Source organism: Onychomys torridus, chromosome 2 (assembly GCF_903995425.1).
Source record: "Onychomys torridus chromosome 2, mOncTor1.1, whole genome shotgun sequence".
Classification (NCBI taxonomy): domain Eukaryota; kingdom Metazoa; phylum Chordata; class Mammalia; order Rodentia; family Cricetidae; genus Onychomys; species Onychomys torridus.
In genome coordinates this window covers 39,781,771-39,805,249 of record NC_050444.1, presented here as the reverse complement: position 1 = coordinate 39,805,249, position 23,479 = coordinate 39,781,771, and the positions used below count along the sequence as shown (strand labels likewise).

General features: G+C 44.0%; 1 protein-coding gene across 1 annotated transcript in view; it reads left to right on the top strand.

The window, feature by feature from the left end:
- Dnajc5b (DnaJ heat shock protein family (Hsp40) member C5 beta) overlaps positions 1–23,479 on the top strand; it is a 52,342-nt gene that overhangs the window by 20,539 nt on the left and 8,324 nt on the right. Inside the window, exons 3-4 of the mRNA XM_036177029.1 lie at positions 17,880–18,093; positions 21,390–21,561. Coding sequence (XP_036032922.1) covers positions 17,880–18,093; positions 21,390–21,561 — 386 coding nt within the window. The remainder of the gene's footprint in view (positions 1–17,879; positions 18,094–21,389; positions 21,562–23,479) is intronic.

Here is a 23,479-nt window from a genome sequence, read left to right as displayed (position 1 = left end):
CCCAAACCCCCAAAACAAGGATCCAAAGGACCCAGAAAAACCATTTACTGGCTCAGTCCTGGTTGTTTCTGATTGGGGATCTGAAATTATAGCATCCTCACTGCAGATGAACAGGGACATGGGACCTCACTCTGTGGATGGGAGAAGGAGAAATGCCCTCTAAGAGGAGTATACGACATTAGGAAGGAAAGTTTGGGCACCTTTAGTCCTTTAGAGAATTACCACAAGTAGCTGCTTCAAAGACCTCTGCAAGCCCCTCCCATACCTGTGGGTAAATCCCTCTCAGGGTCTGAAAAATGCCTTTTCCTTTTAATTTCTGAAATTCAACCCTTCATTAAGTAGCCGATCTAACAGAGCTCCTTCTCCCTCAAGGACAGCCAGGAGAGGGACAATAGAAGCTTTTACTGTGTCAGACTATCAGTCACCTAAGCTCTTGCCTGGTAGAGATTGTGTAGAAAGAAATGAGACCATTTTTCTCAAGGTCTGTGGAGCCCTTTGTGAGAAGGCACAGTGGAAATACCAGGTGCCATTGTGACGGAGCGAATCTCCTCGTCATCCTTCTCAGTCTAAAATTAGCCTGCCATTTGGCGCTACTGTTCAAAGACCATTCATCCCGCTAGCACAGGTGAATGCTCGGCTGTATCTAAGTGACATATTACAGAAAGTGAAACCCGTGGTGTGTCTGTCTTCTGTCTCCCTCAGTAAAGAATAAACTGTCTTTAGCATTGCGGACTTTTATCATTCCAAAGACTTTAGTAGCCGAGGCTCATTTAATCCAGTCTTTTTACAGATGGGCGAAAGCATTTCATCTTTACCAGTGTTTGAAGGGGATGAGCAATGTCTATTTATCCCATCACTTAGAAATCTTACCACCTACTTAATGTATTATTGGAAGGAGGCCCTATTAAAATGCTGATGCCCTCGTGTCAAAGGATAATCTCTCTTCTCCTCATTTGTCCTAACTTTAGCATGCTTTGCCTTCCCAACTTAGTTTCTCTGAGTCAATAGAGTTCTTAGGAAGTTCCTGAATGAAGCTGGTGAAAGGGAAGAGAGATGCTAGTGACATGTGAGGTGGCCAGACAGCCGGGGACTTAACAGGGACTTGAAATGAGGGACTCGGGGATTTTCAAGTGACCATTTCTGCTAACTCAAGAACCTAAGTTATTCTCAGGGTCCCTTCTGAGAAAGTGTATGGAAACAAAGAGCCAGGTCATTCCCATTCAGTGGTGTCCTCCAAGCCAAGCTTCCACCCTGCCAATGACACCACTTTGCCTACAGCTCAGTGGGTATGTCTGTGGCCACTGTCTGACACTGGCTCTGGCCCACCACTGCCACTCAGTTAGATACAACTGCCCTACATCTGTGTGCATCACCCATGCATGGCAGGCAACACAGGTGTTCCCTAATAGCCACCCGAGGCTTCAGGTCCTCTGATAACTTCTGGCCCAGAAGTCTCCCCTATTGTTGAGACCTGAGCCTCTAATCCCTGGTGGTGGGCTGTGATCTGGGGAGGTACGGAGCTGAGTACCGAGACTGATTTCCCTCCTCTTCTCATGTGTTCTATTGAGCTCCCTAAGGGTCAGCTCTCGTTTCCTATAGGACCTGGATATGTGCTCAAGGCTGAGCTGGAGACTAGCAGCAGGGATGCTCTGTTCAGAATCTCAGTCCTCTCTGACAGATGATGCTCCTAGGTCAAGGTCATCATGCCTCCTTCTTTCTTGTAGATGGATTCTTTTCCACAAGATTTCAGTCCCACAACGTGCTCAGATGGGCATCTTCAAGGCTGCCCCACTGGTTCTCCATGTACTCATTTGAAGGAAGCCCTGGGGTTGGCTTAGATTCCTTTCTCAAAGGCTGCTGCCCCGACTTTCCAAACGTGGCCTGCTATGTCAGATTTCCAGCAGTGAGTGAGAAGAACATGTGCAATGATTCGAAGGTGCCATCCACCTGTGGTTCTGCAGCCAGGCTACCTTAAATAACTTGAACTGGGTAAACTGGCCAAATTTAGCACTTTAGAACTGCTGCTACTGCTGCTCAAAATACATCGCTTGTGTGATTAGAGTCCCCCTTTTCATTGACACCGATTAGCATATATGCATTCTTACTCCTAAGCTACTGGAGTGTTGTTCTGTACCTCACACTGCAACGTATTATAACTGAAGTCAGGAGGGCTGATGGAGCACTTAGAGATCTCAACTAGGTCTAGGGAGTCTCTCTGACAAGAGCAGTAGCTTCATACAAGCAAGTTTTGTTCATTATCCCATGAGTACTTACTGCACACGAACTATGTGCTGGACACTAGTCTAGGTACTGAGAAAATAACAGTAAACCAGCTGAATCAAGTGTTTGCCCCATGCAGCCGGTATTCTGGGGAGGCTTACTAATAAGCAAGTGAGACATGCAGCCTAACAGATGTTAATTACTATGGAGAAAAGTAAGGCATGGCGGGAAGGTGGGCGTGTTAGGCATGACCTGGAAATTGCCTATTCTCTTCAAAGTGTTCCACGTGGATTTTCACACTAAATTCTTCTAAGTATGAAGTAGTGGTTAGGAGCACAAAGCATGAAGCTACAGAAACCAGGACTTAACCTCTTTTCCTCAGCCTCATTTTCTTAAAAAAGTAATGTGGATAAAAAGTACTAACTTGGGGTGGCTCCTGAGAGTCACAGAAGGATACTAAGTGCCAAGTGTTTCACCCAGGTAGAGAGAGTCAGATAACTGGACCCATTGAATAGAGTCACCAGGCTCCGCCAGGACACAGTACAAGGAACTCTGCTAAGAATGTATGTGTGATATCATAGTTTGAAATATTTAGATTCCACTGAAGACATTAAAAGGTTGGGGCTGGAAAAGATGGCTCACAGGCCGAGAGCACTGGCTGCTCTTGCAGAAGTTCCCAGGTTCAGTTCCCAGCATCCACATGGTGGCTCACAGTGGTCCACAACTTCAGTTCCAAAGTATCTGACACTCTCTTCTGGCCTCTATGGACACCAGGAATGCATGCAATGTGGGTATGTACACGAAGCCCAAACACTCACACGTCATCTTTAAAAGATTGCTACAGTTGATAACGGTATAACTCAGTCGGGGAGCACCTCACTAGTAAGTGCAAGATGCTAGTTTGATCCTCTAAACCAAAACAAATGCACAAGGAGTAAGTAAATAAATAACTGTAACTTCTATTTAGCACACTAGTGCTGACCATACTGTGAAAATCACATCCCTTGCACGTTTAACCTTCGTGGGGGTTTGTTTGTTTGTTTGTTTTTTGGTTTTGGTACTAAGCTAAAAATGAGTTTCTCAAAGTTATTTTACGGGATTACCAAGCCAATCAAGTGAGAACTCAATTGAAGGAGTTGGAGAAAGAAAAAAGAAGCAAAAGCAAAACTGCAATTGAGGTCTAACATTTTTTGCAAGAAAAAGCAGAGGAAAGAAGGGAAGAGAGAGCTAGGAGACTAAGGGCTCCTACAGGACCATGCTCAGCAGGTCTCCTTTCCTGCAAGGCAGGGCACTTTCTAAAGGCTCCATGACTTGCTGCTGTCTCATCTCACCCGGCTCCTGACCCGCTTTTTCTTTTCTGCATCTCCCACTCCATCAACTTTCTTAGGGGCAGACATGCCCCCCCCCCCTGCTCCCAGCCCCATGCTAACATTTGCCGGAGGAAAAACTGAAGCGATCAGCAAGTATATTTTGATTGTGTGGTTCTGCCTGCTCTCTCCTTGATTGTGTTCTTATTTCCAGCTCTTCAGAACCGTTTCTCAAATGATATACTTAACCATCTTGCCAGATGAGAAGTAGTCAACTAACCCAGCAGACGTAGATGGGGGCAGATGGACAGGGAAAGGCCATGTCTTCTGTTTGGGACACAGTGAGAAGTAAGCAGGAGGTGAGGGAAAGGACCCAGAGTCAGTTTAGAGAATGTAAGTTTTAAGTTTTAAAATCTCACATGCTGGTGTGGTTGCTCACACCTGTGTTCCTACTATTTGGCAGCAGGAGGCAGGAAGAATGCTGTGAATTCAAGGGCAGCCTAAATCCCATAGTGATTTCTAGACCCTGTCTCAAACAACAGCAACAATGTTATGTAAATGTTAATTTAAAATGTTTAAATATGTGTGTGTGTGTGTGTGTGTGTGTGTGTGTGTACTTGAGTGTACATATATGCACCATGTGTGTGCAGGAGACTGTGGAGGTCAGAAGAGGGCATTGGATCTCTTGGAACTTGAGTTATAGGTGGTTGTGTGCCATCACATTCATGCTGGGAACCCAACTCAGGTCTTCCGCAGGAGCAGTAAGTGCTCTTAGCAGCTGAGCCACCTCTCCTGCCATAACTGTTACTTTATATTTACACCAGTATTTATACTTTTAAGGTTATACAGAAATAAGATAAAGAAATTGAAAATACTAGGTGTCCATGGCATGCCTGGTACAAGAGCCTAGCAAATGTCAGCCCACTGATTAAGAAACCACACAAAGATCTCGTTCTTTCTTAGCTCCTCGGAGGACGGCCAGATGAAAGGAAGTTGGTTTCATGCATCACTAAAGTCCCCATGCTTTGTGGACCAGTTTAACCTCTTGTTGACAGGGTAGCAAGTGTCTTTGTTCACAAAGCAGCAGGGGATTCGAACAATGCTTCTATGTCATTCTCTGTCACATGGAACTTTCTGGAAAAATTATCCCAAATTCGAGGTTGAGAGTCTCTTGAGTGAACCAAAGTGAGGCAATTGCTGGTTTCACAAGGAGCAGGAAGAATACCATTTCTGTCGCAACTCCAGTCTGTGGTGTTTTTACCCATCTTTATTAGCAATTACAGGTAAAGAGAGAGGCTGCTGGTGAATAGAGTGTGACTGTGGGGAATGCACAGCTAATAGAAGAATTGTAAATATTTACAAGGCACAGTGATGATTCAAGCTCACAAGATTAATTGAAATTAATCTCTATCAGGCACTAATTTGTTTCCTGAGTTCTAAAACCTTCCACTAAGAAGTATGTAAGGCCATGCTAGAGACAGTTTCCGGGTGGCCATGTGACCTCCCTTCTCCTGGATATCTTCATCTACTCCATCCTCTTGGCTCTTCTGGGAGCACCAACCTGTCCTTCCTCAGCATCGGGAACATTACATCAACGGCATGTCCACGCATTCAGTATTTATTCCATGTCACATGTTTATTTATGTTATGGGGAGCATATTGAATGTTTCATTAATATGAAGCCTGTGTTTTGTTGTTCCTACTCATCACTGGGTCTCTGATTTTGCTCCTGATTTTGCTCATTATGGAATAAGTATCTTGCTAAGTTTGTTTCTGCACAGTAAGCTCTCTAAACAGGAGGGACTACGTGTCTACATACTCATGGCAGACAGAACACAGGAGGCTTTGGCAATCAGTAGAGACAATTAGAGTTCATATTAATTAAAACCAAGTGCTTCCCATCACTCATTCCTAGCCTCTTCCCATCACTCATTCCTAGCCTCCTCCCATCACTCATTCCTAGCCTCTTCCCATCACTCATTCCTAGCCTCCTCCCATCACTCATTCCTAGCCTCTTCCCATCACTCATTCCTAGCCTCCTCCCATCACCCATCCCTAGTCTATACACTTTGCTAGATGCTAGAGAGAAAAATCACAGGAAATAGAACTAATGGTTATAGTTGAGTAATAAAAAAAATGAGTATATTTTTGCTACTAAATCAGGAGCTTTGAAGAGAGTCTATGACAAAGATAGAAATCTACACGAGATGTTAGAGAAAGCTTCCCTATTGGTTAAATTATTAAGGCCACTCCACGTAGTTAAAAGGGAGGTTTATTTTGTGGGGTAACTTACAAATGAAGGGGTAGGTTACAGGGTCTGGCAAGGGTATAGCACAGTCCGGCGGTGTTCTCTGGAGAACTCTGCTCGGTCTACCTCCTGCGTCCAGAGTCCGGGAACCAAGAGACAGAGACCTTCCCCATCCTTCGTCTTCCGCTTCCTCCTCTGCCCCGCCTTGTGGGCGTGACCATTACCGAAGCCTCAGTGGGGATTGGAACTTCCAGGCCAATGCTGGGATGGCTACCCACTACACTTCCCCATGAAAGTGAGAGGGGAGGTGTGGGTGGAGGCCGGAGGACAACTGTGAGTGTCATTTATCAGGCATTGTCCCCGTATTTTGATGAAGCAGTCTCTCACTGACCTAGAACATGCTAAGTAAGCTAGTGGGTGAGCTCCAGGGTTTCCCTAGTTCCTGCCTCAAGGCTAGGATTGCTAGTGGGCACCAACCAGACCCAGGTTTTGCTTTTGTTCTGTGTTGGTTCTGGGGTGTATTCAGATTCTCAGCAAGGGAAGTTCTTTGCCAACAGAGCCACCACCCCAGCCCTGCAGGTACAGGTAAATATTAGTGTGGAAAACAATCTTCATTGCATGGCCCCTGTCCTCATCCCATACTTGCTTCCCAGGTCAACAATAGCACTGAAAGAACGGCATGCCATTCCAGTTACCACTAACAATTTGGGTACCAGAATGATCAGGAAAAAAATCTTACTTGCAAAGAAGTATTCTTGATTGATCTACCTAGTGGCTTACTGGAAGACTCAAGGACTTACTCAAATCTACCCAATCTAGATAGGCAGCTATGGGGATGGAACATAGGGGTTATGGAAACATTTGTAGGCTAACGTTTTATCACTGCATCCTTGGCCAATGGGGAACAGCTCACTAAGAATCCTGGGATATTCTTGTCATGGAAGAATCATGGAATGGTAGAGAATGGAATGGTCTAGCGAATGAGGCTTGGAATAAGTCATGTCGTGGCCCTCAGTAGCCAGAAGCCACTCCCATGCCTAAAGTTGTGTTCACACTTAGAGAAGACCCACAAAGGCCTGGAGTCAGTTCTGACTGCTTTCAAGCTCTGTGTACGCACACTAAGGATAGGCAGAACTGTAAACTGTCTAGATGAGTGTCAAAGGTGTGCTTTAACATACAGGGGACTATTTGCAAAGACCATGAAATGTCTGGTGCCAGGTGGATAAAGAATTCCATATCTGATCTTTTAGTTGATTATTAAGCCTATGCATACAAACCTTACAAGTTAGGTCAGAAAAGCAATTTTAACTAACAACTGTAACAACAAAAATCACAAGGAAAGAGAGAGTCTGGTTTATTGAGTTGCTGCAAATATCCAGTTTGAAATGTCTAGTTTTCAAAATAGATGAGGCATGCATGTAGGGAAGTATGGCTTGTACACAGGGTGAAAAATTGAGACGGAGAATCGGGAAGGAGAGCTGTGATACATAGGTGAGCTGTGAAATATTGTCTTCTAGATATAGCGTGGCTGCTGCTCACATACACTCATGACAGCTGTGGTTACCTGTGCAAGACTTGTGCAAGGTCAAGCCAGTCAACATTTCTGCATGGATGGGGGAAGGGTTTCTTAAGCACCAGCCATAGCCCAGGAGCCAGATAATGGCTGCTGAGGCAGGAAGAGTCACTTTTCTTTGGAGACTGGCCACTGGTAGGTTGTCTATGCCCCATTGGATGCTCCCATACCATGCACATATAGAGTCAGCACCAGTTGAACTCAGATAATAATAGTAATAATTAATAATAATAGTAATAAATGACAACAACAGAGACATGAAGTTAGGAGAGAGACAGGTTGAAGTGGAGGGTCCTGGGGGAGTTCAAAGGAGGCAGTAGGTGTGGATGCATTTGGAATACATTGTATATATGCATGGAAATTTCCAAGAGTAAATTTTAAAAAAATCTTTTTTAAAAATCAAAGAAAGTATACCTTGGAAAGGTCTGACTTGGGACATAACAACACAATAAAAAACTCTAAACCAGCTAATTCAAATTTACAAAAAGGAAAATAGTGTCTAGAGAATGAAAGGAAAGGATGAGAATCATCAAACAGAGAATGTCAATAAAGAAACAGAAATCACAAAAGGAATCAAGTAGAAATTCTGGGATTGCAAATTCAATAACTTCAGTGAAAAGTTTAGTAGAAAGGCTCAATAGGAGATTGGAGATGCAGAGGAAATGCTGACTGACCTCAAATGCAGCCTACGACCATCCAAAGTGAAACAGAGAAAGGAAAATTAAGAGTCCAAGAGACTGCGGGGCACCAGGTCTCACACCAGCACACAGATGTCAAGTGTCTGAACCTGTTTTCTGACACTCACCTGTGGGCACACTCTGTTTCTTTATGTGGGCTAGTTTTCCTACAGGAGTTAACTCTCTGAGCTGGCCACTTCCAAATCAGGATGGACAGCTGAACAGAAAAACAAGTAGCAACTTGAAGGGAGGATGCAGGTAGTAAGGGCAGGTGAGCAGGCTACGGGAAGACCCCAAGCAAAAATGGGTCTCGAAAGCCACAGGTGTGTCTGCACCACTGCGCTCACATTAGAGGGGAAGTGTGCAAGCTGTGGGCAGAGGATATGGAGCTGGAAGAGCAGCCCATGACCCGCTGTGGAAGTGTGAAGTGGGAACGTCGTGGACCAATGGCTTTCAGATTGAACATGTCATTAGTCCCTTTATAAGAGAACACAGCTCATCAATTCTCACATCAGGTTAAACTAGCTTTATGCTACAGTTATAAATCAGAAGATAAACTCTGTATACAAAAACACAACAAACTAAATTTCCAATAAGATAATAGCCAAACTGTAAAACCAATGGTTCTCTGACTTCAATGCACAGCTGAATCAGCTGGGTGACTTTGCAACCCTGAGAAACTCCAGACCTGCAGAACCAGACACTCTAAGCTCAGGGCCAGCCTTTGTGAGTCTTGTAAACAATAGTCCTTCACACATGGTCTTAGCAATAGATGTTGAAAACTGTCCGGGCCAAGGAGAAATGATAGGCACAGAAAACTACAGCGACAAAAGATTACCAGTCTACCCTTGGTCCCTTATGACAGACAGCCCTCATCTGGTTCAGGGGCAATGAGCACCAACTTTCTGGGTTCTGTCCACTCTCCAGTCACGATTCCTGGAATCTGGGTTATCTGGTGGTCCGTCCTCCTCCTTGCTGCTCTTACTTGTAATGCACTGGCCACTTGGTACGAAACACCACTTTTGCCAAACTTGGCTACAAGAACCCCTCGCTCACCTTGTACCTGCCTTTCCCCACCCTAGTCTCTCAAGCCAGGACCAGAAAAGAACTGGAAAGACATTCAGGGAGCCCAGGGAAGAAAGGAGCAGCCATCAAACACTGCAAAAAGGTCAAGTGTGAGAGGGATAAAAAGAAGCCTGTGGGGTTTCATCCAGAGTGTCATAGAAGGGAGGGCATGTTTGGGAGAGGACTGCAAATAGAAATCAGGTTACAGGGGCTTGAAGAGGGAAGGAGCACAGAAGAGTGACCTTTTGTGTGAAGCATGCTTTGAAGAAGTGTCATGGTGAAGGGGAAGAGAAGAACATTTATAAACAAAGGGAAAGCTGAGGAAGCCAGGCCTGACGGCATGACTCTGTAATCACAGGAAGACGGTGAGTTCTAGGCCAGCCTGGGATACATAGTGAGTTCAAGGCTAACTTGAGTAACTTAGTGAAACCATATATCAGAATACAAAGAAAAAAAGGGAACTCTTGGGGTACAGATTGGCAGTACACACTTGCCTAGACTTTAAAACATGACCTAGGAAAGTTTGATTAGTACCTTGACCTTAAAACATGACTTAGGCAAGTTCTGTTACTCAGGAGAAGGGACTGGCAGAGCCATTACTGAAAACTCTAGACTTGGGAGTGGGAGCCTAAGATGCTTTAGGATCCACTCACGTGGGTAGAGGGAGGGCACAGTGGGAGGAGGGGAGACAGTGGTGTGCTTACTCAGAGGCAGAAGAGTGTGGATCGCTTCTTTCTGGTAATCTTTTTATCCTTCCTGAGTCAGAGGTGGGAGGCCTGTTGAGAGAGGATGAGGGAATTGGGAATCGAGCTGTGGACATCTTTCTTGAGGACATGAAAAGGAGTTTACTGAAGTTGAAAGTTGATAGGCAGGCCTCATGGGAGACCAGCAAAGGGAGGAGTTGTATATTTTTATTGCTTGTTGTTCACAGGGTTGTAAAATCTTGTCCAACAATGCTGCTAAGCCTAGAAATAGAAGTGGGAGCCACAGTCATCTTCTTGGGGGTACGAAAGGAAATCATTGGAGGAATTTGGTAGGATTTGAGGAGGGTTCAAGTGTGTGCCTATGATGTTCAGAAATTAAATCAACAAGACCCCCAGTGTGTAAGAAAAGGTCCTGTTAGGTTTTGAAAGGGAGTTTAGGGGAAAAATGGTTTTAAATGAGAGCTTGACCCAAAGATGCATGAGAGGACGATGCTGTGTGTTTTTACACTGAGAGGCTTTGAAAACTGACAGGTTTCCAGCGCTGCCAGCTAGGCCAGCTAGGCCAGCTACAGATGTTACTAGGACCTGCAGGGAGCTATGTGCAGTTTGCGGTCAGTCGCTGCAGCTTGATTCAGAAGGGAGCAGCAGTCTTGGCCTGCTCCGAGCTCTCACTAGGAGCAGTGGTGGGAGCTGCCGCCGGAAGTAGGAAACACGGTCCCAGGCTGAGGAGGAGGTATGCCCAGCCGTTTCTCCTCCAGCCTAGGGCTTTAGTCCCTCGACAGTCACAGTTCAGTAGAGGTGGCTGACCTGAGAAAAGAATGTCCTTTCCCTCTAGAAAACAGTGAAGTTAGAGACCCAGAAATTGTTGCTGGGGGCTTGCTCCATGTACAGAGGTGGATAAACATACGCAGCCTTCAGACTCTCTGCAAGCTGAGGCAGGAGACATCATATGCAGCATACCAAGATCTTAGTGGTGTCCAAAGTTCAGGGTCTCTTTCTCAGATTAGCATTTGTACAACCCGCATAGAAAGAAGCTTAGAGAATTGGGACATATTTATCGAAAATGCTAAGGCAGATACTCTAGTGGGTTCCATTTTATCAGGGTTTCATTTTCTCTAGGTCCAGGAAAGCCATAGAAGAACATGGCAGCAACCAGAAAGCTGAAACACAGTGCCCCCAATAGGCATTTGGACTTTTGGAAAGCCTAAGTGTTGATGTGTTTTTAAAACACTCATAATTTTTTTTAAAAAATTGAAAAAGTCAAATTCACAAACATCTCCGGTACAGTGGCGTCACCATCTCAACTGCCACTAGAGGGCAGCACTTGCCTCTTGATGCAGTTCTACCGGGCACAAAGAGACAGAACCGTCTTTGGCTCCTCTCTGTCTCCCACTCAGTAGTCTCCTCCACAAATCGCAAATGTGACTGTGGATACCACAAAACTAGGACAACTTCTTTAACAATAGTGGGGTGGACGGCTCAGCTGTTGCGTCTGCAGCTGTGGGGAAGTCACAGGGCTGTGTAGTGTGGCCTTTCGCCTGCCCCGCCCCGCCACGATTCCTTGGTACTGAAAACACTTGAGTCATGCATCATGGTATCAGGTGCTCCAGAAATCATCACACAGCAGGGGTGGTTTCAGCACCTGTATCTGCGATGCGAAGCCAAATGGTGTCCTGGCCTTTCTATTTTGTCCTTACGATGTCATTATACTCTTCTGGCCCCACGGAGCCTGCTTCCTTGAACACCACCGCATTCTCGTTCCAATCTCCTCTCAGCAGCCCACGGAATTAAAGCGTCTTGTGTCAAGGGCCGCTGACCAGGGAGCAGCATATAATGCAGTTGTACAGGGTTCTGGAAGTTTGCGAACCAAACAAGGGAAGGTATGATCATGGTAGGCAGCAAAAGCAACTGACCGCTTGGTACTTGGACAAGGTTGCACCGGAAACAGTCCCTCCTGCACGAGGTCCACATGCTGACAGCTAGGAGGCACCATACTGAAGGACAAAGGCTAGGGAACCCCAAGAGCAGAGAGGGTCAGCAAAAGCAATACCACTCAGTCCACAGCAGAGTCTGCTCAGAGAACTTCCCAGGGTCTTGCGGCTCAGGGCTGAGACACAAAGCTCTGTGGTGCCAATGGCCAGCAGATGCCAATGAGTTCTTGCAGGATGTGTGAAATAGGGAGGAAGGTTCCTAGAGACTAAAAAGCTGCTTGTTTGGGCTATTTTTAAAAATCATCGATGTGTAAAAAAATTGCCTTTGGCTTTGGCAGGCTTTGAGCTAATGGGTCTCAGCTGCAGGGAAGAGCCTGAGGCCAACAGGCAAGCTCATTTGTTGCACAGGCTAGGAAGCTCAGAGATTAGCCAAGAGTTGGAAGAGGATAATCCGGAAGTTCCTGGCCAGCACTGACTCAGGAACCCCTGCTAGTTCTCTTGCCCATGAGAGAAACAGGAAAAACTGAGAGGAAATAAGCGTCTCAAAAGCATTTGACAGAGAAGAGCCACTGACCGCTCTACACTCTGAAGGGAGAGAGGCTGCAGGCTTCAAACAACTCCATGGGAAGAGAGAAAGCTGTATAAATGGCCCATAGATGGGAACTTAGACGTTATATTGGGACAGTAGAACACCACAACTCAGGACCAAGAGAACCAGATGCAAATCATCTGTGGCTGGAACACCATTGGCAGACCTCAATAAAGGTGGCCCTGTGGTGACCTCTTGAATCAAGGCTGGGGTTCTGAGTCCTTTTCGATAATGTGTCAGAAGTGATGGTGGTACAGGTTTATAATCCCAGAACTTGGGAGGTGGAGGATGGGAGATCAGGAGTTCAAGGCCATCTTTGACTACCTATTGAGTTCAAGGTCAGCCTGAGATACAAGAGAGCCTATCTAAAAACAAATACATAATGTATAATGCTATTTCAAATCTGGAAATGACCCACCTGCTTCTGTTTGGCAGTCTGGTTTTACATTGAGCACTGTTTAAGAAATCTGACTTCTCCAGAACATCCTCTCTTGTCCTTCGGGGAAACCACATGGGAGAGGGTACTCAGCTGAGCTTCCCCAGAAAAGGCAAGTCGTGCTGAGAAAAACTGTTCCCACCTCTTCCTCTCTGACTATGATACTATAAGAAAATAAATAAAATGCTACTGTTTAAGGGCATTAAGCCTTAAGTTGTACGCTGTTAGATGGAAGTAATTGAAACAGCACCTCTGGGCTACCGCTAAACATTTAGATACCTGTGTAATGAAGAAAATCTTGGTTCATTATTTGGGTTCAGATGGTCCCCCAGACATCTAAAAGTAGGAAATAAATTGCCCTGTGATGGGAGATTATGTCTTGATCTTCAAATTGCTACTGGGAGTATTAATATTAATTAAACTAATTAATATTATCCCACAGAGATTATGAAATCCAAGTCAGCAAAGTTAGAAGTGAGGCAATAGAAACATGGCAACTTCAAACGTTAGAATTACCAGATGCAGATTTCAAAACAAATACGATTAAAAAGATGAAAGACGAGATTGAGAATTTGCACACAAAGTCTCTGCCAGTTATGTGAATATGTGTGAATAAATTTACAGGCTAATGCTATCACATTTATACCAAAATGTAGAAGTCCCAGACATGGCTCTGCTATGGGGGTAGTTTTAGAATATAGGCAGAAATCTGTGGCTCCATCTTCTTTTCAGCACCATGCAGGTAGATTTCTGAGAGATCGCAAGGGGCACAAGTTTCATGGTCCAAAAGAAATTAAGGTATCTTTAAAATAGTAGCCACAGAAAGAATCTGAGGAAAGGGGGGCATGTATGAAGCAGGAGAAAGGCATCTGGAGACACAGCTGTGCATGGTGGATTGTGGCTGAGTATGCCCCCAAAGTTCTCCTCTGACATTCCAACCCATGGAGGGAGAGCTGGGTGAACCCATGAGGATCTGCCCTAGGAGACTGGAGGCTGGGGAGAGCAGGAAGTAGGTCTGATCGGAGAGTGTTAACTGTGACCAGTTTATCTCCCTTACGGGACACTTTTGGAAAGCACACAAAGGTTTGGAGATGAAGTCTCACATTCTAGTTGAATACCATGCCATTCGTACATGTAAAACTAGAAATGGCAAGAAATACCTTTAGCACAAACAGGCGACTGTTCTATTTCAATCTAGTCCAAGCTTCCTCAACCCTTGGGTCCACTCCATGTTTGCTGGCTCTGGAGATAATCCCCAAGAAGGTGGGACACTCATCGACTTCACCTGCTTAAGCATTTGTAAGACTTTGGTATCTGCCCCTGCTTTGCTATCTGTGCCAAGGAATCTCAGAGCCAAGAGTGTCTGCCAAGAAGAGTCAAAACACCACTGACAGCCAGGACTTGGACTTGCTACAAATGGAGGCATTCCAGCCCTCCAAATCAGCCAACACCATTGTTAGAGGGGTGTGATAAATGGATTGAGTGCATCTGCCCTTGAAGCTGACGAAGATCCAACAGGGTAAAAAATGACAGGAAGCCAGGCTTCTGGCCGAGTCTGGGTAGGGTGTGTAGTGTCCCACTGAAGCCTGGAAATGAGGCAAGGCCTATCAGAACCATTTTCCAGGGAATTTTCCCCTTCTGGGCAGAGGTCATAGCCCTTCCACTTGATTGGATGACACATGGTGTCTTGAGATCTAACCCTAGAAAGGCCGCACACAGTGAGAATTCCAGGAGTGTTATGCCATAAAAGATACATGTGCTTGAAGAATCCGCTTGAGGAGCTGAGACAGTGAACACGGTATTTATTCTGAGGACATTTCTTTAAACTTCTCTAACACCCTCTGGCTCAGTGACAGGTCACTTCCAGATGTCACAAAAGAACAAATTTGTCATCAGAGCTTCAAGATGCTTTGACAAAATCATATATTTATAATAAGCAAAAATAAAGCAAAGAATCATCTATAATCCTATGTACTGTTAATTTACTGTTAATAAACACTGTTAATTTTGTTTGTTACCTTCCATTTTCCTATTTTCTACTTTTTTTTAACCTTTCTCTCTTTTAGACCTCTCTCTCTCTCTCTCTCTCTCTCTCTCTCTCTCTCTCTCATATGTGTGTGTGTGTGTGTGTGTGTGTGTGTGTGTGTGTGTGTGTGACTGTCACGAGGATATCAGGTTACTAAATCACCCAGTGGTCAGTTCTGAGTCCCTGGCTTTCACAGCCTCTCTGCATCAGCCTTCTCAGGGATTGCTTCTCTTTGAAATGCTCTTCCCTTGGATCCTAAGACTGTGCACTGTCCAGATTTTTCCTTCTGTTTCATTGACCCTTGCTTTTTATTGTTCGTTTTAAAATGTTTTTGATTTCTGAGACAGATTGACTTTGAACTCAAGAGCCTCCTGCCTTGACCTCTTTGGTCCTGGGATTGTAAGTGTGCCCACTCTCCATGGCCAGTTCTTCTTCAGTCCTATCCCAAGGCTGTCTCTGAACTTCGTGGACTGCTTTCTTTGGACTCTCTTGCAGTCTCATGATTGTAAACATCAGCTGCCTACCAAGAACTTCCCAATGTGTCTCTTACAGTATCTTCCTTCTGAACTCTGGATTTACAGCTTTCTAGATCCGCTTAGAATTTTAATAGGCATCTCAAATGTCCAAAATAGAACTTTTAGACCACATCAAAACTTTCTCACTACAAAAAAAGTCCCCTGCTTTCTCATTAACCAGTAATTCCCAATTCTGTTTGCTGGGGCCAAACTTCGCTATCATCCCCATCTTTCTTTCATCCTCATATCCAAAGCATCAGCTGTCACTCAAAGCATATCAGGAACACACCACGCTTTGTTCTGTCCTCCACCACCACGCGAGCTTCTGCCTAGAGCACTAGAAAAGGCCGTAGAAGCAACTGCCCACTTTTGCCTTGGCCAGCTTTCGGACTGCACAAGCCTTCTGAAGATAGAGTTGGGTATATTGATGGTCACAGAATATTCTGGTGGGCTCTTATGTCACACAGACTAAAGTCAAAATTTTTGATTTTAAGATACAATAGAGCAGAATGTAAGCGCGTATGATCTAAGAGTCAAATTGCCTGTGTTTCAAGCCTGGATATGATGTTGGGCAGGATACTTCACTTTTAGCATCTAGGCACTCTCGTGCGTGACATGGGGCCACTGTAATCCCTTTCTCATGCTTGTTGTGAGAATATTTAAACCAAGCTCACAAGTCATGGCATGTGGTAAACATTGAAGAGTTCAAAAATGACAAGGTAAGCATTTGGGGCTAGGAGTAAAGACTTCCTTATCAATTAATTTAATAACCATGACACAAGGGGTTGGGGATTTAGCTCAGTGGTAGAACGCTTTCCTAGCAAGCGCAAGGCCCTGGGTTCGGTCCTCAGCTCTGAAGAAAAAACAAAAAAACAAAAAAACATGACACCAGTAGTTTCAGCTGTAAGAAATTAATGTTACTCCAAACATCTCGGAAAGCAAAAAACAAAATAATGCAAAACAAACAAAGAAACAAACAGTTTGGTCAACAAAACTTAAACTAGTAAACACTGATTAGTCTATTCTCTTTCTTTTTTCTGAGTTGAGGGGTAGAATGGATTATAGACCTCGATTGACATTTCCAAGTATTTTGGTACTTCTTAAGCATCCTTGATCCTTAGCTTACAGAGACTTCCATCCACTTCGTAATCAGCAAATTCTAATGCCTAAAATAGTGTGATTTTTTTGGTTTAGTTTACAGGTTGGTTTTAATATGTGGCACTCTTCTGTTCTGTTTTTGGGCTTTTAGTAAAGCGCTAAAACAAACCATTGTGTCTGAATCAATACTGTACGCAGCAGTGCTTAGCACCTGTGCACACCCGGGATGGGCATGCAGGAGAGAACAGTCATGTGGAATTTTAGCTGAGGGTCATATAATTGACATTTCAGTGGGGAAAGAAAGTGAAGGCTCGATTTTGAACATGGCTTTAATCATTTGAATTGTTTCTTGAGGGAAGTGAGAAAAATGGCTGCTGGCTAGGATGCCCCATGGCTGACTTGTTAAATCCATTGTACAGGTTGCTTTTTATAGCTGAGTATATGTAAGAACAATCCAAGACATCCCCCAACACAGAACACAGACCATATCCTCAGGATCAGCTTTATAATCCCCATGGGAAAGAGGAAGGGCCTTATACCCATAATCATATATGCCCAGATTATTGATTTGTATACTTGGAAGCAATAGAAATCATGGGTTTGTTTAGAAACATAAAAGGTGATAAAGACATGTGGGGGACTTATGAAGGGGCCCAAATATGTTCATGGTAATATAGATTGTAGCTAGAGAGTTTTCTTGCCTGGCCCAGGGTCAGGACAAATCTCTCTCACCTGCCTGTCCTGCAGCTGCTCAAACCCAACCAAGTAAACGCACAGAGACTTAGATTACTTGTAAACTGTATGGCCATGGCAGGCTTCTTGCTAACTGTTCTTATATCTTAAATCAACCCATTTCTATTAATCTATAAGTTGCCACGTGGCTTGTGGCTTACCGTTATCTTAACATCTTCTCATGGCGGCAGCTGGCAATGTCTCTCTGCCTCTGCCTTCCTCTTCCCAGAATTCTCCTCTCTCCTTGTCCCACCTATACTTCCTGCCAATCAGTGTTTTCTTTATTAACCAATCAGAGCAACACATTTAACATGCAGAACATCCCACAGAAATAGATTTAAGAGTTTTTATTTTATTCTTTAAATTTAAGAATATGTAACATGGATTTCTGCCTCTGTAGGTAGCTCTATAGGTTCTAAGTGGAATTTTAGTGTAAACCAGAAGTCATAAAGACCTCCATATGTTGAGGTGGACTACAATCACCTTCATTTGCCAGTAGTAAGCTGTTTCAGGCACAGCTTTTACCTAGTGAGAATTCCTTGGAGGATGTGAGGGAGAAACAATCTGACTGTTTCTGCACACTGGGAACAAATGACATCATATAATGAAAACTTACTTTTTAGGCAAATGTGGAACTTAGCATTCCATGGTATGTGTATGAATAAGTGATGTACAAATGAACCCTGCCTCTTCTAAAATGTAGTTGTAATTTTTGATAAACAGCTAATGCTTTTCCTCCTTACTTTTAATTTTAAAAGAAAATTAGCCCTGAAATACCATCCAGACAAGAATCCGGATGACCCATCTGCTGCTGAGAAGTTTAAAGAAATCAACAACGCCCACACAATCCTCACCGACATGTCAAAGAGAAACATCTATGACAAGTATGGATCGCTGGGACTCTATGTGGCTGAGCAATTTGGAGATGAAAACGTTAACACATACTTCATGCTGTCAAGCTGGTGGGCAAAGGTAAAATCACTTACTCTTTCTTCAAAAACAATTTCCTGGAAGATCACAGTATTATTCATCCTCTTAGACCCTGTCTCAAAGACCAACCTTCCTTCTATTAAACTCTTATAAATAAAATGAGACATCACTTCCACTGAAAGCTGTTATTTGGGGACCATTTTTCATCAGTCCATCAATTAATTATGAAATCCAACACGACTTAACAGGCTTCTAGACATTAATTATATTTGAGTTTGGAGCTTCAGGTTAATTCTGACTGCTCCCCTCTTATCCTGTGGTGACTAATTAGGAACTGACTCATTGCTCAAAACCCAAAATAATTTATTAGTGTGACAACTATTTAATAAATTATTATAAGACAAATTTAGCCATGTACTTTACTATTTTTAGTGTAGGCTCCATCAGCAAAGACAATACCTAGGAGAATGAGAGTAATTACGTCACAGGCTCCGCTGGAGCTTGCCTTGAGGTAGAGAAGGGCATGAGGGAGAGACAGGAATTAAGTAGTAGAGGACAGGGAATTGGCTAGGGACAGAGAAATTGATGGATACCTGGTTAAGAAAAAGACAATATAAAGGCTTAATAAATCAGAATTTTAGTAGTAATCTTCTTTTCCCCGGAACCCCTAAAATATGTATGTGTAGTGATGGCTTTATATTTCTAAGATTTTAATATTCATTCTGATAAAAGTAATACTTTACATATAGAACATACATATGTTCCATTAATGTGTTTTGTGAGCAGTTGACATTCACATGAGTTGTGGTAAGTATTAATTTTTTTTAAAAACCCTGCTCTCCAGAAAAGGCAGGATTCATGTTGAGTAGAATTTTGATTGTCATTTTCTCCCATTTCATCTTCCTATATTGAAGAATTTGATAAGCGAGAGAGTATGTTTTTGTAGGTAAGCACGGAGAGACAGTTTGTACACAGATCCCCACTTGCCTTCTGCTAACTTCCCTAGATCCCCACTGACCTTTCTCTGTGGGGAACTTGGGAGAAAGAGATGATGTTAAGTGGATTTGGAGCATGGAATAAGAAGGAACACTCTGACCATGTCATCAGTGAGGGCAGACTAGTAATCATGTAACAAAGTGGGCTTTTGAAGAGTTGCCTAGGACCCTTTCTTCCAGGCCTGACACCTATTCCTATGGAAAGAGTCTACAGGCCCACTAACCACACACACACACACACACACACACACACACACACACACACACACACATTTATCTGTTTGAATATTGTACCTTGTCTACCTAAAGATGAGAATGGATGGCCTTGTCCAAGAAGGTGAAAAAGCTGATTAAAATTCCTACAGATAAGCTTCATCCACTCAGTCTCAAAGACATATGACGCAAAGCAATTAGTCATGGCTCTTTAAAAAGTATATTTTCCTTTTCTGCTGTACCAAAGCTCAGTTGCATAGTACTCATCAAAGTGGCATTAAATATGCTCCATATGCATGAATCAATGTATCATCAAGATGTGCATTTAAAAAATATCAGCTACCTGCTTGTATCTAATGGTGTAGTAAATGTGGTAAGGGTTGAAGTAAGGCTGTTTCCCACAAAAGGCAACTCCCCTGGAGAAAGAAACAGGATAGGGATGAAAAGGAGATTTTCAGAAAACAATACAAAGAAAGCAGGTAGATATAGGTGAAGAAGGGCACAGGTCCTTGAGGGCCATGGCTGGGGAATGCTCACAGGAGGGTCTTGGAGGCAAGTAGGGGTTTTAAATTTCCCTGAAATGACGAAATCATACAAGACACATAGCAAAGAGACCATGAATTTCTGTGACCAAAGGTCCCCTCTGCAAGCCATCCTCAGGCTCCATCCCACTCCTGGAGCCAGAATGAGCAGATGGGGAATGAAGGGGAAGGAAGTGGGGGTGTCAGCACTGAGTTCTGAGGTCGCTGAAGAAGAGTGTGTGCACACATGTGATCTTTATCCATGCACCACTCCCACTCATTGATTATATAAAATCTGCATTCAGGTTTAAGATGTACAAACTTCTTTGCATATTATAATAAATTTGATTTTTCTCAGTTGACAAAAAATAGGATTTTTCTTGGAATTTCAGATTGAGAAAGCCAAGAGAAAAGTGTTTCTGTTTAATGAGCATGGCGTTTGTGCTTGTAGGGAGTTCTTGGTGCTGTTCCCTGGGAGGAACGAGTAATTTGCTTGCCTATCATTTTATACTCATTAATTCAGTAGAACTTGGTGTCTGCAACATGTCAGATACTAATCCACCAGGCACACGGGGTTGAAGGATGACTGTTGGTTGTAGCCTGGTATAGGGAGACTGACCCGTCAGCCTATCTGTGTTCCTACTGTCAGCAAGAACAGAGTAGAGAGCTAAGTTCATATGGCACACCACTGGGATACGAAGGCTAGGCGGGAACAGAGTAGAGAGCTAAGTTCATATGGCACACCACTGGGATACGAAGGCTAGGTGGTCATTGTTTCACAGTGGAATCAGGAAAGGTACCATAAAGGTGATTTTTGAGATGTCTTAGACAACAGGTGGGTATAAACTGATGAATGGGCAGGGAGGTCTGGCAAGCAAATCCACACAGAGAGTCCAGCCGTATGGCAGGAACAGGGTTGTGCCATTGCTGGCAGAGTTAGGCACCCGATGCAGGAGTTCCAGAGAACCAGGGTTTCACATAGTCCAGTTCTACAGCCCCACACAGGGTGAAGTCAAAGGAAGCAGGTGTGGGGGCAGAGCAGCCAACAGGAGGCTTCTAGAATGACACCAGAGACACTGAGCAGAATCTGCAAAGCCCCCTCACCCACATAGGAAAGAGAGTGAGGACTTAGGGGTCTTCTGGAGAGGGTATGCAAGACCAGATTACTAACCGGGATGTGGGGTGGTAGGGGAAGGGGCATTGCCCTGCTGTGCTTCTGTGGTGATGATCGACTTGCAATGAACAAGTCAGTGGGGCTTGACCAGCAGATGTTCTGACCAGTGGCTGGTCTGGTTTTTGTTTTGCTTTGCTCACTCTTAGTATTCTCCAGAGCCTAAGAAAAAAGAAGAAAGTGCCAAATGTGGTTACTTTGACTGAAAGTAGTTTCCTCTAGGTCTCATTTGTACAAACGTCTGTGAGAAAACAGTTATTTCAAAGGACCTTAAAAGATGGTTCACACAGGGGTAAGGATAAGGGTGAGTGTGTGACGTGCAGGGTCCGCTGAGATGTCTTTAAGCCTCTGAGGTGCAGAGTTACAGGCTCTGTCTCTGGGGTCGTCTTCCTCTCCATTGTGCTCACTTGGGATTTGATCTGCCTCTGCTTGCCCTAGACCCTGTTCATCATCATCGGCCTCTTGACAGGCTGCTACTTCTGCTGCTGCCTTTGCTGCTGCTGCAACTGCTGCTGTGGACGATGTCGGCCCAAATCATCAACAGCAGAGGAGGACTTCTACATGTCACCAGAGGACCTTGAGGAACAAATTAAGACTGACATGGAAAAAGGTAGGGTGAGTGGAGAGTAGAGATCATGGGCATCATGCTACGGATCTGAGTGGGAGGTCTTACTAAGGTAACAGGTCCAGTGGCCATGCAGGGTCACTCCCCAAGACAATCAGCTTTGGTGGATATTTGGGAGAAGATGAAGGGCATTGACCTTGACTGAGCATAGAGAAAGGCTAAACTTAACAATATTAGAGAGAAATTATTAAATGCCCATGATGATGCAAAACAAGTATAGCTCTCCATCTCTTTATGAGAGAAATGGGCTCTGGGTTCAGGGAAGTTAGGGTGAGAGTGTCCAGTGCTGGAGGGCTAATGTAATTAATTTTTTTAAACTCTTCAGGGGCCTACCACCCAGGTCCCAAATAAATACTTGGAGACTTATTCTTACTTATGAATGTCTGGCCTTAGCTTGGCTTGTTTCTAGCCAGCTTTTCTTAAATTATCACATCTACCTTTTGCCTCTGGGCTTTTACCTTTCTCTTTTCTGTATGTCTTTCTTCTTTCTCTGCTGCTGGCTGTGTGGCTGTGTGACTGGCCCCTGCCTTCATCTTCTCCTTCTCCTTTTCTCACTCCTCCCTCTTCTCTTTATTCTCTCTGCCTGGCAGCCCCACCAGATGTTTTAGACAAGCACAGTAACACAGCTTCACAGAGTTAAACAAATGCAACATAAAAGAATACAACACATCTTTGCATCATTAAACAAATATCTTCAAGTGATACTCCACAACAAGCTAAGGTAGAAAAATTGCTTCTTGGAGATACACTTCAGTCTTCAGAATACCTATTGAAATACACGGAACTGACAGGTCACAACCTTGACTTTGTATTGCTGTGTGATGATCTGGGAGTGGAGGAGGAGGTAGACTCCTCCCCTTCCTCTGGATGTAGCTTCTTTGCTCATATGCACACTCTCAGATAGCCTCACAGCAGCGTGAAGAATGAACTCTGCTCAGCCACCTCTGTCTGTCCATCTATGTGCATACATCTCTGGGCTACGTTACTTCTTTCAAGTTCATACTATCCTGAAAGAAAAAAGAAACTGTAAAAAAAGAGCTCACAGAATTCAAAACACCAGAGAGATTTTATGGTCTTTGGACAATGTCTTTGTTAAGCAATAATCTAGGGTCTGGCCAGCCATTGTACTGCTCTGCCTTGAGGCCATCCTCACAGTCATTTTCTCCTGTGAAATACGTTATCATCTTGGGGTGCGTTCTTCATCACTAAATCCCACTCCCAAGACCCCCCAAACAACTGAAGGGATTGCTTGATAATTGAAAGAAGCACGCTGTTTTCAGGGTGGCTGGAACCAGAACGGAGCATTCCTCTGGTTCTCTGGTCACACTGAAACAGCACTGGAGACTACTTAAAGGCTTCCATATGCCTGCCCTCCCCATCAGCTGTGATGCTAAGTAACAGCCTGTGTGAATGAGCCGTCCAGACACCAGCAAAAGGATGTCTTCAGTCATGTTAATAGTACTGAATCCCAGACTCTCGGAATTGGAAGCTCAGAGAGGGTAGAGGGTTTTTGGGTTGGTTGGTTGGTTTGGTTTGGTTTTTTTGTGGGTTTTTGTTTGTGTTTGTTAGTTTTGTTTTCCTGCAAACTATAACATCTTGCTATGGGCATAGCCACCCAGTAACTAGAAGTATTCCCGTCATTTCATGTCACTGATATTGGAACGAAACTGTGGCCTGATGGCAAAATATAATGATTGTACTTTTACTTTGCACTATTTTATATAGACAGTGACAAATATGAAATCTTTTAATGAGGGTGGACAGAAGGAACAGGCATGCAGGATTACTAACAAATGAATTAAGCAGTGCTAATTACATGGAAAGGCCTTCCATTAGGAAAAAGTGGGGTCTGTGTCACAATTGCCCACAAGTGACCATGACAAGGCATGGGTCGCATATGCTC